This window comes from Silene latifolia, chromosome 2 (genome assembly GCF_048544455.1).
Source record: "Silene latifolia isolate original U9 population chromosome 2, ASM4854445v1, whole genome shotgun sequence".
NCBI lineage: Eukaryota > Viridiplantae > Streptophyta > Magnoliopsida > Caryophyllales > Caryophyllaceae > Silene > Silene latifolia.
In genome coordinates this window covers 54,183,343-54,199,844 of record NC_133527.1, presented here as the reverse complement: position 1 = coordinate 54,199,844, position 16,502 = coordinate 54,183,343, and the positions used below count along the sequence as shown (strand labels likewise).

Here is a 16,502-nt window from a genome sequence, read left to right as displayed (position 1 = left end):
TCGATAGCAGCCTTATTTTTTCCAACCTTAACCCGACCTAAACCGACTGGACCCGTGACCCAATGTTGATTCAACCCGATGAATGACTCGATAATAAATTAGCTTAATAATGATGTAAATAAGACCAAATTGACATTTAACTGAACTATTTTCACTTAAAATTACAACTAGTACACCTACACATTGTTTAAACAAAAAATCACCCATAGAAAACTAAATGTATAAGATAAAATATTAAATCGTAATTTATTTTCGCAGTACGTATTTTACTCATTTCAGTACATTTTGTAACCAGCTTTCCATTTCCTACCCTTGAGTAAAAAAACATGAAATCTAATTCTCTCTCTTTCGTTCATCTCTACTTCTTCACAAACAAGTCAATATTTTTTAATTAAGGATGGTAATGTAAGTATAAAATAGGTATTTAATTCACTAATTGTATTATTATTGATCAAATTAACGGTTCTTTCTATTTTTTGGGTTTTATTTTTATTAATTTAGTCTTTATGTTAATATTAATTTAGGGTTTTAATTGATAGGGTAGGGATGGTTGTTGTTGGTTGCTGCTAGGCGTGTCGCCGGCAATAATGGTGGGCGTCGTCGGCGAGAGGCGCGGGGTAAAGGCTCCGGCGGCCGGTGAATGTGCGGACAAGGAGAAGAAAGGCGGTAAAGGAAAGTGGCGAATGGTGACGGCATGGTTGCGATGGTACAGGCCTGGTGGTCGGCGGCGAGCCTTGTTCGTCGGCGCTGTTGGCCGATGGTGGACCGGAAAGAGGGTGGTGGGTGATGTTATCACCGGTGAATGTGTTGAACTGTAACATGTTTTTTTCTTTATCTATGTACTCCGTAGTACATAGTACGATCGAATCGATTATTGATTATATTTGTAAATGCAATATATGTGTTTTTCTGTAAAATTAATTTATTCTGGCAATACAATTGTGGTTGATGCGGAGGATGATAATGGTGGTTGATGGCGATGAGGATGAAAGACTAGAGATGACTGATGAGAATTGAGAGGAGAACAGCTAGAGAGAGAATGAGAGGGGTATAATTGTCAATATTGTACTGTAATGAGTAAAATGCGTACTGCGAAAATCAATACCCTATTAAATATATGCTAATAACCTGGTAGTCTGTTACTGACCCGCTAATGATCCGACTCAACTTGTCACCCATTGATGTCCCGACATGAATTATAACATACCCGAACCCGTCATTGATAATCGATAGCATCCTTATTTTTTCCAACCTTAACCCGACCTAAACCGACTGGACCCGTGACCCAATGTTGATTCAACCCGATGAATGACTCGATAATAAATTAGCTTAATAATGATGTAAATAGCACCAAATTGACATTTAACGAAACTGTTTTCACTTAAAATTACAACTAGTACACCTACACATTGTTTAAACAAAAAATCATCCATAGAAAACTAAATGTATAAGATAAAATATTAAATATATGCTAATAACCTGGTAGTCTGTTACTGACCCGCTAATTATCCGACTCAACTTGTCACCCATTGATGTCCCGACATGAATTATAACATACCCGAACCCGTCACTGATCCGACCCGCCGGCTGATGCGTTAGCCACCTCTAGCCTACTAGCCCTATACCTAGACAATAGACACGCCACCTTAATTGTATTTGAACATTTTCTTCCATTTATTTGAAGTTCATTCCCCAAATACAAAAGTGCGGATAGTTGGAACTTGGAAGTGGTGAATGATATTATCGAAGAATGATAGGAAACTCAAACCTCATCTCCTGCAACTTCCGACCCTTCGGCCCTTCTTATCTGTACAGCAAAACCCATCAAACATACACTTTACTTTCATCCACTCACACACCCAAATTCTCAAATTTAAGCATAAATCACCCAAATAGACACACCATTTTTGCACCTTACTTGTATAATGTAAAGAATTATAACAAGGGCAATCTTCTTTTTTGCTCAAAAAGATCAGTTTCTGAGGAGAACCCAGAAGTTGAAAACAATGGAAATGCTGAGGTTGAGAGTGCTGGAGACGACTGGACTACCTCTATTTTGCTCTTTCTATTCTGGGCTGCACTCATCTACTATGTTTTCAATCTTGCTCCTAACCAAACTCCTGTAAGAACTCTTCTTTCTATTTTTATTTTTTATTTTTTTCGGAATTATTTCATCATCTTCTTCTTGTGTTATCTTTTGTTTGGTTGGTTCAGGTATGACCCATTTTTATATACATTACATATTCTAATTTGTGTTATTTTGCTGTTTTAAGCTCTCTTTTTATTAGATTAGCCTTGAGAAGCGCTAACAAATGAGAAGTGTTGTCACAAATGAGAATTTGCCCACAAACAATGCATTTCAAAAAATATACATGAAGGGGTAGTTTGGTTCAAAGTATCGGAATTGATTGGAATGGATTGCCAAACCATAGCGGTATGGAGTTAGAATCCCATACTTGCTCACAAGTGTTTGGTTCGATCTTGGAATGGATTGAGTATAGTAATATGGGGCAATGGATTTAGAAACTTGGGTGTATACATGGGTATGAGATTCAAAGGGGTTGGAATGGGGTAAGAATCCATTGAGTATCTAACTCCATTCCAAAACCCCCTTACCAAACACTAGAATGGATGTCCAATCCATTCCAAAAGTTCCAACCAAACACCCCTAAGTCTGTGTCCGCTTGTCAATGAGCCACAAATTTGACATCCGGCAGCCCGCATGTGATCACCTCTATTTTATTCCAACACGTGATATTTATTTCATTGGAACCACTGTATTTGTCAGCTTAGTGCTCAACCTTTGGCTCAACTGAAATTGGGTAGTAATTATTCTCTGGTCTGTACTCCTGTTATGAAACAAAGAAAGGGATGATGAAGAGTTTTTACCTTCAATTTCATACTCTATTTGACATAATCTACCATCAACGTAGCGCTAAGGCCTTGTTTGGATAGAATGATTTGGAAGGAAAGGAAGAGGAGGGGTTTGGGGGGAGGCAATCTCCATTTCCCTCTTCCAAGCCAAAATGTTTTTCCTCCAACATAGGAAAGATTCGGAGGGAAAACTCTTGCCCACCCTTCCAGCTCCTCTTTCCCTCCATTTTTGGTATCCATGTAAGATTAACTTTACGATTTCAATAATGAAATCAGTCCCAAGATACAATATAGATTTGAATTAATTCAACCCTAATACAATCAATAGACGAAATAAAGGACTAACCTTGGTCCATGTCTTACAGACGCAATCAATTCAATAATAAAAAGTATAACAGATTGATTCTCCTCCTTAACCCTTTCTTTTTATGTTCCTTTGATGATGGAGGAAGAAACTGTGTCTTTCACCCTTTCACTTTATACGTATACTTTTGTTTTGTCAGATGAAAATTTTTATTCTTTTAACTTCCATAATATATATAATATATTACGTACCTTTTCGCACAATCAAACCCGATCGTACCTTTTCGTGAAAGACGATGTATAATAGGGTAAGGTAAGAGGGAATAATAATTCCCGAACTTTAATTACTAATTACATTAATCGGGACCGATCCATCACGATACCGTCCTTTATATTAAAGTCTCGTAATATTAATGTGAACTTAACTTTTATTAAAACCCGAAACACATAGGCCATACGAATATTATTAATTATTCTAACATTCTCCCACTTGGCCTTTGTGTTGACTTAATGGTTTAATAACTATAATGTGCACTTTTATGTTAAAGTCACTACCTGTCATATCCTTAATCGAAATAGAACTAATTGGATCATGGCGGTCACACGTTATTTACTAATCGACATGATTCCTTCCATGTATCACAAATCAATTCCAAATCTAGGTAAAACTTTAATTTGAGAAGAACATTAATTCTCACAATTAGTCACATTTAATCTAATAACTGTAATGTATACATATACTATAATGATTAACATGTCTATTATAACAGAAACAATACTATAAGTGAATTCTAGATGTCATATTTTTTTACAAGCATATTAACTTTATAATAACAAGGCCTTTGATACAACACCCATGCGTTCTACATGGCCAACGAACGCCTTGGGTGGTAATCCCTTTGTTAATGGATCTGCTACCATCTTATCCGTTCTAATATGCTCAAATGACACTGTTTGCTTCTGTACCTCCTCTTTGACCCATAAGAACTTTAATTCCATGTGTTTAGCACCCTTGGAGTATTTATCGTTCTTAGAGAAGAAGACGGCTGCAGAATTGTCACAATAAATTCTCAGCGGCTTGGCAATACTATCGACAATCCCAAGTCCCGAGATAAAGTTTCTCAACCACAATGCATGAATAGTGGCCTCAAAGCATGCCACAAATTCGGCTTCCATAGTAGAAGTAGCAATGACAGACTGCTTACCACTTTTCCATGATACTGCCCCTTCAGCTAAAAGGAACAAGTAGCCAAATGTTGATTTTCTACTATCAACACATCCGGCATAATCTGAATCTGAATAACCAATCTGAATAACCAATCACCTCAAGATGATCGGATCTCCTATAAGTAAGCATGAGCTCCTTAGTGCCTTGTAAGTACCTAAGGACCTTCTTCTTGACTTTCCGGTGGTCCATCCGGGATTACTTTGGTACCGACCTAACATTCCAACAAAGAAAGGCGATATCCGGTCGAGTACATGTCTCGAACATAGTTCAAACTCCCAACCACGGATCATAGGGAATTCTCTCCATTTCTTTTCGTTCATTCATTACGGGGGACATTGCATTTTACTAAATTTGTCCCCTTTTTGTATAGGAACTATCCTGTGAGCATTCATTCATTCTATATCTCTCTAAAACTTTGTCAATGTAAGCTTTCTGAGACAACCCTAACAATCCTTGTGATCTATCACGGAAAATTTCAATTCCGATCACATAGGATGCCTCACCCATATCTTTCATTTCAAAGTTCTTAGATAGATATTTCTTTACATCATGCAACATGCCTAGATCATTCGCAGCTAGCAAAATATCGTCAACATATAAGACTAAAATAACAAATCTGCTCCCACTAATCCTAATGTAGATACACCGATCAACGGTAATCTCTACAAATCCATATGACGTGATGGTACCATTAAACTTTAAATACCATTGTCTAGAAGCTTGTTTTAGTCCATATATCGACTTCCTCAGCCTACACACCTTATCTTCATTACCCGGGGATGCAAATCCCTCAGGTTGGTCCATATATACTTCTTCCTCAAGCTTACCGTTTAGAAAAGCGGTCTTTACATCCATTTGGTGAAGCTCTAGATCATAATGAGCTACCAAAGCCAAGACAATTCTTAAAGAATCTTTCTTTGACACCCGATAGAGTTTCTTTATAGTCAATACCGTCTTTCTGAGTAAAACCTTTGGCAACAAGTCGAGCCTTATACCTTTCAATGTTACCTTTAGAGTCCCTTTTGGTCTTATAGACCCATTTCGACCCAACGGCCTTAGAACCCTCAGGTAACACTACTAAGTCCCATACTTTGTTGTCATCCATAGATTTCATCTCCTCTTTCATGGCAATTAACCACTTTTCAGAATTATCACTTTCCATGGCCTTACGGAATGAGACGGGATCCTCACTAATGCTCAAGTCACATTCAACGTTATATGTCTCGTAGTCATCTGGGATGGCTGATCTTCTTTCTCTTATAGATCGCCTTAATTGTTCCTCTGGAACATTGACTACCCTTCTTCGCCTTACAGGTTGCCTTGACTGTTCACGTGACATATTATTCTCCCCTTGAATTGTGACTTGATCATTATTGTTATTGTCATTTTGTGGGTCTTGCACTTCATTTCCTTGTTGTCCCATTATGTCATTTGACTCTGACGACACGATTGGTACAACAATTTCACGTGCAGGAGAAGAAACTTCAACCTGAATTTCTTTAATGTCCACTTTTCGTGGTTCAATGCTCCCACTAGTTTGACCGTTCTCAATGAATCTAGCATTTCCAGTCTCCACTATTCTCGTACTGTGATTAGGACAGTAAAATCTATACCCTTTTGACTTTTCAGGATAGCCAATGAAATAACCACCGACTGTCCTAGGATCTAGCTTTTTTTCATTTGGGTTATACAACCTTACTTCAGCTCGGCAACCCCAAACTCGAAGATGTCTTAAACTCGGTTTCCTTCCCGTCCATAGTTCATAAGGAGTCTTAGGAACTGCTTTACTAGGAACACCTTTTAAAACATAGGTTGCAGTCTTTAATGCATAAATCCATAGTGAAAGAGGTAAAGAACAGTTACTTAACATGCTCCTAACCATTTCCATTAAAGTACGGTTCCGCACCGTTCTGCTGAGGTGTACCGGGTATTGTATATTGTGCACAAATACCCCTACTTTCAAGTAACTTTGCAAATGGACCAGGACATTGTCCATTTTCAGTAAACCTTCCATAAAACTCACCACCTCTATCCGATTTCACAATTTTCACTTTCTTTTCTAGCTGCCTTTCCACCTCATTTATGAATATCTCAAGGACATCCACGGAATGAGCCTTTTCATGCAACAAATAAGTGAAACCATACCGCGAGAAATCATCTATAAAAGTGATAAAGTACTTTTCACCACTCCAAGATGGAGTGTCAAAAGGTCCATAAATATCGGCGTGTATAATTTCTAAAAGCTGAGAGCTCCTTGTAGCTGATTTCTTTACTGTATGTTTAGTCTGCTTACCTTTAATGCAGTCTACACATACATCTAAGTCACTAAAATCCAATTGAGGTAGAATTTCATCTTTTACCAACCTCGTTAACCTTTCTTTGGATATGTGACCTAGCCTTTGATGCCACAAGTAAGCTGATTTTTCATTCGATGCACTACGTTTAATACCTTGACTCTCAACAATAAATAGGGAATCCGAAAATTTAACATCAAGATTGAACCTATAAAGTGAATAAATCAAAGTACCACTACCATAAAAGTATTCATTACGGTACATAGAAAATACACCATGTACAAACTTAAAATTAAAACCTAAATTGTCCAATTTACTTAATGATACAAGATTTCTAGCACAATCGGGTACATAGAGACAATCTGTAAGATCTATATGACAACCAGTGTCTAAGATTAATCTGTAAGTCCCAATGCCCTCAATGCGTGCTTTCATCCTGTTTCCCATGGATACAAACTGTTAGAAGCTCCTCTTATGGGTGGATCATACGATATCCCTGTTTAATGTGAGAAATATGAGTAGTTGCACCAGAATTTAACCACCAAGTATTATTAGGTACTTCTATAAGATTTGATTCAAAGCAAACAAAACTATAATGTTTACCTTTCTTTTCGAACCATGCCTTCCTTTTAGGACAATCCTTCTTGAAGTGTCCAGGTTTCTTGCAAAAGTGACACTTCTTTTCTTTCTGGATCGCACTTTCAGGTCCCTTAAAGAAAGACTTTCCTTTCTTACCATTCTTACCCTTCTTACTCGGTTTAGCCTTGCTGCTGTTGGCACCATCATGACTCAAGAAATGAACAGCTTGATCTTTCATCTTCTTTAATCTCCCCTCCTCTTGTATAAGTATGGCTTTTAACTCTTGATAGTTCCATTTATCTTTAATGGTGTTATAGTTCACCTGAAACTGGCCAAACTCATAAGGTAGAGAGTTAATGATGAATTGGACCAAGAAAGTATCACTTACATCCATTCCTAAAGTCTTCAACTTTGCTGCCAGGTTAGACATGTGTGTCACATGATCATGAATCGGTTGAGACCAGTCAAACCTTTTAGTAGTTAGCTCACTCATTAAACTACCGACAATTGACTTATCAGCTAAATCCGATTGTGAACACTCCTTTGCTTTCTCTGTTTTAGGCATGGAGGGCTTAATGTTATCAGCCATTGTCATCCTCATGAGGTGTAAACCCAACCTGTTAGATTTCTCCCAAGCCTGATAATGACACTTTTCGGCTTCGGAGCTTTCAGGTGTAATTTTTGTTGGTACCTCATCTGTCAGGATGACAATGTCTAAAACCATTATACCCAGTGTATACTGGATCTTTAAGGCCCACTCATCATAATTAAGCCCATTGAACTTTACAAAAGAGTTAGCAGATGCAAACAAATTTGGAGATGCTGCAATCATTTATACATGTTACCAATTAGTGCTTTGAAAAAACTATCATACAGATTCAATTAATATTATATAATCTTTCATACATGTATTTAAATGACCTTTGGACAACACTTGAATACAAGTAACCATCATTGATGCTAATGTATACTTTAACAATTAATTATAACACACATGAATCAAATAAGAATGCTATCTTTGGATATACATACTATTAGACCCACTTTATGAATAATTAATCCTTTCATATTATCAACTATATTTAATGACTCACCTTTGGATGATCTCCTAAAATATAGATGACAAAAATAATTGATCAATCAAACTATAATGTCATTTAACCATCTCTTTTAATCATGATCAATTAAAACTTTAATTTCAAATGTCTAAATGCAATATAACAAGGCCACTTTGGTGACTAACATGTGATATACAAAATAAACATTTAAACTTAATGGGTTATATATAATCTTTTATGTGTTAATATTTCACAACACTTATCACCCATTCTTATGACATACTAAAGTACTGACTTATAATGTTTTTCTTTCATTACTTGTATGTGCAAATCGACAATAAGTGAACATTTATCATGGTCTATAAAAGAAACCAAGTGAATAATGTAAAGTAATATCATACATGTCTTTTGTTTATGTATGTATTAACAATCATAAGAGTCTGACACCCTGACAAACATATACTTCATGCCTTTATGTAACACGTATAAGGCAAAAAAAAGAAAGGCATGGAACTTTAATCTACCCAAGACCATTGACAAACATAAGAGTTTGACACTCTGACATAATCCAAAGAAAACCAAATCATGATGAAAAAAGGTTATCTTACATTAATATTTGTCTAAGAAGTGACAGTAGTATTTGAACCACGAATAAGACGATTGTTGTCACACAGAAACTTTAATGGAACATTTATCTTTAAAGGGTAATTGTTCAGTTCGAGGGCCGGAAAACAAAATTAAATCATTAAATCCGAACATTGCATGCACTGAAACAACTTGATGAACATAATGGCAGACAAAAAAAAAGACGCAGCGGCAAAACCCAGTGAATAAGCATATGATATAATCATATATTCATGATGACAGTAAACTAAGCGGAAGAACATTCACCGACAATTGATAAACATATCAAATAAAAATCAGTGAATCAATTAAACGTATCTTTAATGGGTAAATTAATCAAATCTATAACCTGGCTCATACCAAATGTAAGATTAATTTTACGATTTCAATAATGAAATTAGTCCCAAGATACAATATAGACTTGAATTAATTCAACCCTAATACAATCAATAGAAATAAAGGACTAACCTTGGTCCATGTCTTACAGACGCAATCAATTCAATAATAAGAAGTATAACAGATTGATTCTCCTCCTTAACCCTTTCTTTTTATGTTCCTTTGATGATGGAGGAAGAAACTGTGTCTTTCACCCTTTCACTTTATACGTATACTTTTGTTTTGTCAGATGAAAATTTTTATTCTTTTAACTTCCATAATATATATAATATATTACGTACCTTTTCGCACAATCAAACCCGATCGTACCTTTTCGTGAAAGACGATGTATAATAGGGTAAGGTAAGAGGGAATAATAATTCCCGAACTTTAATTACATTAATCGGGACCGATCCATCACGATACCGTCTTTTATATTAAAGTCTCGTAATATTAATGTGAACTTAACTTTTATTAAAACCCGAAACACATAGGCCATACGAATATTATTAATTATTCTAACAATCCATACAAGGCGTAAGGGTACTTTTGGGGTTTGGTTTGCTCAACAAATGAATTTTTAACCTCACAACACAATATGCTAGATCATTGATTGATAAAAGGGCTTAAAAATAATAGGGGTAGTTCATTGTGTCACAAGGAAACTAAAAACAGAGAAATGAAGTTTAATACCTTTTGGGTTTTTCTATGGGGTACCCCTCAATTATTGCCGTTTCTAAGTTATAACTGCCTTTTTCACATTATTGATTGTACCCTTAAACTCCAGTACTAACCAATCACCGTGACCAATAGTCTTTAATCCGTCAACTAATGACGTTAAGTGTCCACATGGATTGTTGACTTGGATTGGGCTTGATGACATGGCTATGACTGTATAAATGAATGACTTCGTCGATACATTTCATTATTTCAAACCCTTCTCAAACAATCACACCCAACTACTCTTCTTGCTTTGATTTCTTTTGATTGGAGTTTAAATTGATCCTAGCTTGGGCTCGGATTTGGATTGGTTTAGATGCTGCGACGGTACTCGATTGTGATGGTGGTAGCCCGTGGTTGCCGCGTTGGACTGTCTTCTGGGCAGCTCATATGGTGCAGCCAGTGGCGTCGAAGTCGGGTCATCGTTGCTCAAATTCGGTGCTTCAATGGTAGTTGGCGAAATGGGTTAAGGTGGTGGGTTAATTGGTAATCGTGGTGGTATATAAAGGATGGATGGAATGGTGGTTTTGATTAAAAGTGATGGTGAATTGAAGAGGTGAGTTTGCTGGTGATCCAACGAAAGTGCAGGTCAAATGGGGCTTGTGATTGTGGTAAAATAATAGGCAAACTTTGTCTTTTTTCACAAATTCATCATTTGACTCCGTCTTAACTCGTTTTCTTCACTTGTTGTATTTGATTCCGCTTCCCTTACTACCTACACGTACAAAAATACGAGAGCATACCAAATCTCGACAAATAATTGGATTAAGTTAGTATAATTCACGGTGATTGGTTAGTATTGGAGTTTAAGGGTACAATCAATAATGTGAAAAAGGCAGTTATAAGTTAGAAACGGCAATAATTGAGAGGTACCCCATAGAAAAACCGACAAATATTCTATTTTATTCCAAAATGAGTGAATTATACTAACTTAATCCAATTATTCCGACTAAATAAGAGATAAAATATGGGTTGAAAGTACGTAAAATATTGAGTTATCATAAAGAAAACCAAAAAAGGAGAGAATCTGTGAAAAAATGGAGGGGAACATTTGAAAAGCCAACTCATCAATCTATGTAGGCACTTAACGTCCTAAGTTGACGGATTAAAGACTAATGGTCACGGTGATTGGTTAATATTGGAGTTCAAGGGTACAATCAATAATATGAAAAAGGCATGGGTACAACTTAGAAATGGCAATAGTTTAGGGGTACCCCAGAGAAAAACCCATACCTTTTTTTTACTATGCAAGAAATGACGTTGTGCAAAGAAAGCAAATGTGAGAAAAACGATGACGCCTTTCTTCTCTTGTTCTAGTCAACAGATATATACTTCTTGAAGAAGCTTTCCAACTTAGTGGGAGACGATGGCTTCAGAATGAATCAAGTGCTTGTCTCTCTCTGGTACATTATGGGATTGTGGCCTATTGTATACACCATGCTGCTGCTCCCTTCTGCTAGAAGGTAATCATTTTGAGGTTTCAGTCACCATTTTCTTTACTTTATTAAAAAAGTAAATTAATTAAAAACATATATGTTTATCTAGTTTGCTTACCTTTAATTTGGCAAAGAAGTGACATTATATTCAGATACAAGTCAATCTTCTGGTGTCGTTGAATTGCCCGTCTGGGCTAACCTCAATCTGCAACATTTAGTTCTCACGCTTAGGACATTCACATAAATAGCATGATGCTCTGAAGTCTGACCAATAGAGCTAATAGGCCATTGGTGACCAACATTCTCTGAACTGATTTTTTTGTCTTTTATGCTTTCAGCTCAAAAAGTAGCATCCCTGTGTGGCCCTTTGTCAGCCTTTCATTTTTTGGGGGTGCTTATGCTCTTATTCCCTATTTCATTCTGTGGCGACCTCCACCGCCACCCGTAAAAGAAGATGAAGTCCGTAGCTGGCCATTAAATTTCTTGGAATCAAAGATAACAGCTGGGGTAAGAACTTACTTACCCTTAACAAGTGAAGTTTGGAAAAATAAAATTTGAGCATGGTAACTTGTGATGAAATGTTTTTCCATTTATGTTATTGGTCTATGGAACTAAGGGCTTCATTCTGTAGACAGGCTATGTTGCTCGGACTGACAGGGGTGCACGTCGAAGTGTCGGATTCGGCTATTTTATATATAAAAGATCTTGTTTATGGTTCAAAGTGAAATGTCCGAGTGTGTCAAGTGTCCGACATGGGTACGGGAGGTAATATTGAAGAGTCCGAGCAACATAGTAACAGGTGCTTACTGTGCTCATCATGAATTGGAAGTCCTGGCAAACTTGACTGACCTGACCCTACCAGTACCCCAACAGAAGAAGCGAACCCCAATAAACCCGAACCCAAAGTGTTCCGATACTACCCAGTTCAGATTGCTCTTTTAGCGGAGTAGTTCGCCTAATTGCCTAGCTTACAGACATATGTCCTGTATCTCACTCATCTGTTTATGTATTGCCTTTAGATCTGTCTAAAGCTCTCGTCTTTCTTCATTTGTTAAAATCTTAACTATTTGTGTATGACTGTATGTTTCCAATTCAGGTAAGCTTCTTGTGTTAGAACGATTGGATTGCCCTTTCTTGTTTAAGGTGCACCTGTGTGACTGGTGGACCCAACCATTATTACACTCTATCTTGCCCAACAACAAGTTAACAGAACATAGAAGTTGCCTAAATTGGATAAATTAATACCGTAGTAGTAGTAGTAGTAGTCTTTTTTTATTTTATTTTGAGCTCTTTAATATTTGTGTGTAGTCTGTGAAATCGTCATGCTTTGGTACGACTAATCAATCTGCTGGCTGTCAGATAGTTGGTGCAGCAGGTTTAGGCCTAATAGTGTATGCAGGCTTGGGCTACAATGACTGGAAGGAATTTTACCAGTACTTCAGTTCAAGCAAATTGGTAAATTCGTTTTCTGATTATTACTGCAGCTCATTTTTTATGTGATCAGATTTATCTTGTCAACTTCCATGAAATACAAAGTAATATTCTCATTATAAAGCATACAATCAGTTGAAGATGTATAAATAGACAATCATGTCCATGGGTGATGGCATTGGTGTGTTTGGATAGGGATAAAGGAGGGAAAGGGAGGGGAGGAGGAAGGAAGGGAAAGAAAGGGGAGGGGAGGGGAGGGGAGGGAGAATGGAGGAGGTGATTTTCCCTCCAAATCTTTGCCTTTGTTGTTGGAGAAATAATTTGCCTTGTAGGAGGGAAATTGAGGGATCCATTTTCCCTTCCCTCCAAATCCTTCTACCTTCATTTTGCTAACCAAACAATGGATTTCTCATCTTTCCAATTCCCTCCTCTCCTTTTCCCTCCAAATCCCTCAATCCAAACACACCCTAAGGGTGTGTTTGGATAGCAAAAGTAGAGGGAAAGGAAGGGGAGGGGGAAGGAGGGAAGAGAAAGGGAGGTAAGGGAAGGGGAGGGCAAATGAAATGTGGGTGTTTGGATACAATTTCTTTCCAAATCTTGCCTATTGTGGAGAGATTATGATTTGCCTTGGAGGAAGGAAAATGGAACCCTCCAAATCTCTCCCCCTCCATTTCCCTCCACCCTTATTTGCTATCCAAACAAAGGATTTTCAATCCCCTACTCTCCCTCCCTTTCTTTTCCCTCCAAATCACTCAATCCAAACACACTCTAAATCTCGGTCGAGACATCCCAGCATTCTAACTTAGTTATCAAGGTTTAGAGGGTTATCGCAGCTACTATTTGAGGTTGTATCTCGGCTACATTTATAAAAGTAACCACCGAGATCAGGCACGACTAGACATGGGTAAACTGCTAAACAACTCTGACTTGATATACGTATGAAGAACCGCTACTAATAACCCAAATATTGCACCCAAAACCTTATTCAACTGAGATTAGTCGCACTATCGTGTTAATGAATTGTGAGCTCAAGTCTCGAGATGCAATTTATAATATCATGATTCAACCAGAATCCTCTGTATTAAATCTTGATCCTGTGTTCTATCTCCACTATGGAAACTGAACTAAAGCATTAGCTGTTTTCCCTCTTCGGTGTCTCAGGTGCATGCAACAAGCCTTGATTTCTCTCTGTTGTCAGCTTTTGCACCATTTTGGGTATACAACGATATGACTGCACGAAAGTGGTAGGCTTCTACTTTTTTGGAATCTCAATTTTTCAGCTGCATTCCATTCATAAATTTGACGCTTGATTTGCAAAAGTTGTGTTGTTTCAAATTTGCAGCTATGACAAAACAGCCTGGCTTCTTCCCCTCTCCATTGTTCCTTTCGTGGGTCCCGCCTTATACCTTTTACTGCGGCCACCACTTACAACTCTACCTGTGTCGCTCGAGAATACCTTGAAATCTGATTGATATATCATGGCACTCCTCAGTTACTGCCATCTTTTGGCCTGATACCCCTCTGGAAAAAAGTTGAATGTCAGAACTATATATATATCTTGACCATCCTACAAATTCAGAGCAAATGGTTAACCGTTTTCTAGCCTTCTTTTACAATTGCAGTGATTCAGTTGTAGTATCTTGGTTTTCTCAAGCAAGTTTAGTATGACTTCAAGTTCGGTAGAATCACAAGGGCACTGTTGCAATTCCATGGCTCGAGTTTGAGATATTGGTTGAGCTAGATCAGCATTCATGTTCATAGTATACAGTCAACGATGACCATCTCATCTCAGGTTGTCAAAACTTTATGTTATTGTCTTAGGCTTTATTTGGTTACGAAAAGAGGAGGGGGGAAGGCGGATTTTGGGGTAAGGGCTAGGGCCTCGGTGGGCACGTGTCTGCCATCTCTAACGATGTGGTACCGTAACAGCAACTTGGTGTAGTGGTTGGCAACTGTGCCCATCTTGTCCCTCAAGCGTTCAAACTTGATTCCCACTGAAGCCTTTCTAAAATTAAATATGTCCACATGATGTGGACTTAATATTGAAAGATCAATATATAAATAATTTCACAACATAATTTTTTCTTTTGGGATTGATTTTCATAGTATATATTTTATATAATACAGTACACTTCTGATTGTTTTACACTTCTCATTATCTCCCTCTCATTGTACTCCATCGAAGGAAAAAAAAAATCTAACGCAAATCCATAAGGTGCTCTACCGCTTTTCCAACTCTGGCAACCACCCCCATCGGTGTTGATTACGCATTGACTGATTAATTTCCACCATCTAATTTGCTCATTGAAATTGATTGAACCGAGTGCTGAAGTGTGGTTAGTAAGTGGCAGAGGATGTACGAGTATAACTAAAGAGGATACTATTAGAATAATAATATTAGAATAAGATATTATTCTTGTTATATCATGTAAATATTTTGTTACCAAACTTCTCTCCTTATTCTTAGGCTTTCACGTATGACTAGCTAGTGTTTAGGCTTTGACTTAGCTTACGGTTAGACTAATGATAGGATACTTTGTTCTATATATTTGACTCTGTAAACATTGTATTATTCAAGGGAAATAACAACTTTCATGGTATCAGCCTACTCGATCCCTTAACATCTCTTCCGCTCCTTTTTCTTCTTTTTCTCTACAAAACTTCCCTTCCTGCAATCATGGCAAAAGACGGCAAGAACGCTTTTCATCCCGCTTACTCCGTCTCCAACATCAAAAATTATGTCCAAATCACTCTCGAAACCGAAAACGTCCATTATGCCTCTTGGGCCGAGCTCTTTCTCAATACGGCTCGCGCTTTCGATGTCATAGATCACATTGATCCTCCCAAAGACACTGTGATCAACAAGGATGCACAATGGAATCGGCTCGACGCCATTGTCAAACAATGGATATATAGCACTATATCTCTTGACCTTCTCCATACTATTCTTGAAACAGGTGCAACGGCTCAAAGTGCTTGGGACCGTCTCAAGGATATTTTTAATGACAACAAGAGTTCCCGGGCTGTTATGTTGGAACAACAATTCACTAACATTCACATGGACAACTATCCAAACGTTTCATCTTACTGTCAAGCCCTCAAAATGATTGCCGACCAACTTGCTAATGTTGGTTCGCCTGTCTCTGAAACTCGCCTCGTGTTGCAATTGGTGACCCATGTTTCGGAGGGGTATTCTGGAATCGCTACCATCATCCAACAAAGCGATCCCCTACCTGCGTTTTATAAGGCCAGATCAATGCTTGCCCTTGAAGAGCAAAGTCGGCGTGTCAAAAATACTCCATCTGCTACTGTTTCTGACACGGCTCTTGCTGCATCACAGTCCAACGCATCCGACGACTCAAATTCTCGATCTAACTCTAACAAGGGTGGTGGCTCAAATCAGTCACACAAAGGCAAGGGTAGTCGAAATAACCGTGGTAATTACCGTGGTAAGAATGGTGGTGGCGGCCATTCAAATAACCACAACTCTGGTAAAGGTGGAAGTCGCGCTGGTCAGCAGCAGCAGGGTACTTGGACGTGGGTGCCGTTGTCTCCTCAGCAGCAAGGATGGACGATACCA

General features: G+C 37.8%; 2 protein-coding genes across 4 annotated transcripts; one reads left to right on the top strand and one right to left on the bottom strand.

Moving 5' to 3' along the window:
* Positions 1–1,641: 1,641 nt before the first annotated feature.
* Positions 1,642–14,650, top strand: LOC141642764 (uncharacterized). 2 transcript variants are annotated; one of them, XM_074451688.1, is made up of 6 exons: positions 1,642–2,122; positions 11,373–11,518; positions 11,830–11,998; positions 12,851–12,946; positions 14,084–14,166; positions 14,265–14,650. In XM_074451688.1, the coding sequence occupies exons 1-6, from the start codon at positions 1,751–1,753 to the stop codon at positions 14,392–14,394; spliced, it is 996 nt and encodes a 331-aa protein (XP_074307789.1). In that variant the 5' UTR covers positions 1,642–1,750; the 3' UTR covers positions 14,395–14,650. The 2 variants fall into 2 exon arrangements, with proteins under 2 accessions (XP_074307789.1, XP_074307790.1); XM_074451689.1 differs by lacking the exons at positions 12,851–12,946; positions 14,084–14,166; positions 14,265–14,650 and adding an exon at positions 12,123–12,394 and having other exon boundaries at positions 1,656–2,122.
* Positions 6,902–9,593, bottom strand: LOC141642765 (uncharacterized). Of its 2 annotated transcripts, XM_074451691.1 has the most exons (4): positions 9,429–9,593; positions 7,667–8,100; positions 7,303–7,600; positions 6,902–7,195 (listed from the first exon to the last, which is right to left on the bottom strand). In XM_074451691.1, the coding sequence occupies exons 1-4, from the start codon at positions 9,436–9,438 to the stop codon at positions 7,131–7,133; spliced, it is 807 nt and encodes a 268-aa protein (XP_074307792.1). In that variant the 5' UTR covers positions 9,439–9,593; the 3' UTR covers positions 6,902–7,130. The 2 variants fall into 2 exon arrangements, with proteins under 2 accessions (XP_074307792.1, XP_074307791.1); XM_074451690.1 differs by having other exon boundaries at positions 7,303–9,587.
* Positions 14,651–16,502: the final 1,852 nt, after the last annotated feature.

Excerpts from the sequence above, each read along its gene's own strand:
- LOC141642764 (XM_074451688.1), top strand. The coding sequence starts at position 1,751 with ATGATAGGAAACTCAAACCTCATCTCCTGCAACTTCCGACCCTTCGGC. Across the intron at positions 11,519-11,829 it reads CTGCTCCCTTCTGCTAGAAG|CTCAAAAAGTAGCATCCCTG; the intron begins GTAATCATTTTG and ends TTATGCTTTCAG. Across the intron at positions 11,999-12,850 it reads AATCAAAGATAACAGCTGGG|ATAGTTGGTGCAGCAGGTTT; the intron begins GTAAGAACTTAC and ends GCTGGCTGTCAG.
- LOC141642765 (XM_074451690.1), bottom strand. The coding sequence starts at position 8,110 with ATGATTGCAGCATCTCCAAATTTGTTTGCATCTGCTAACTCTTTTGTA. Across the intron at positions 7,196-7,302 it reads GGCATGGTTCGAAAAGAAAG|GGATATCGTATGATCCACCC; the intron begins GTAAACATTATA and ends CACATTAAACAG.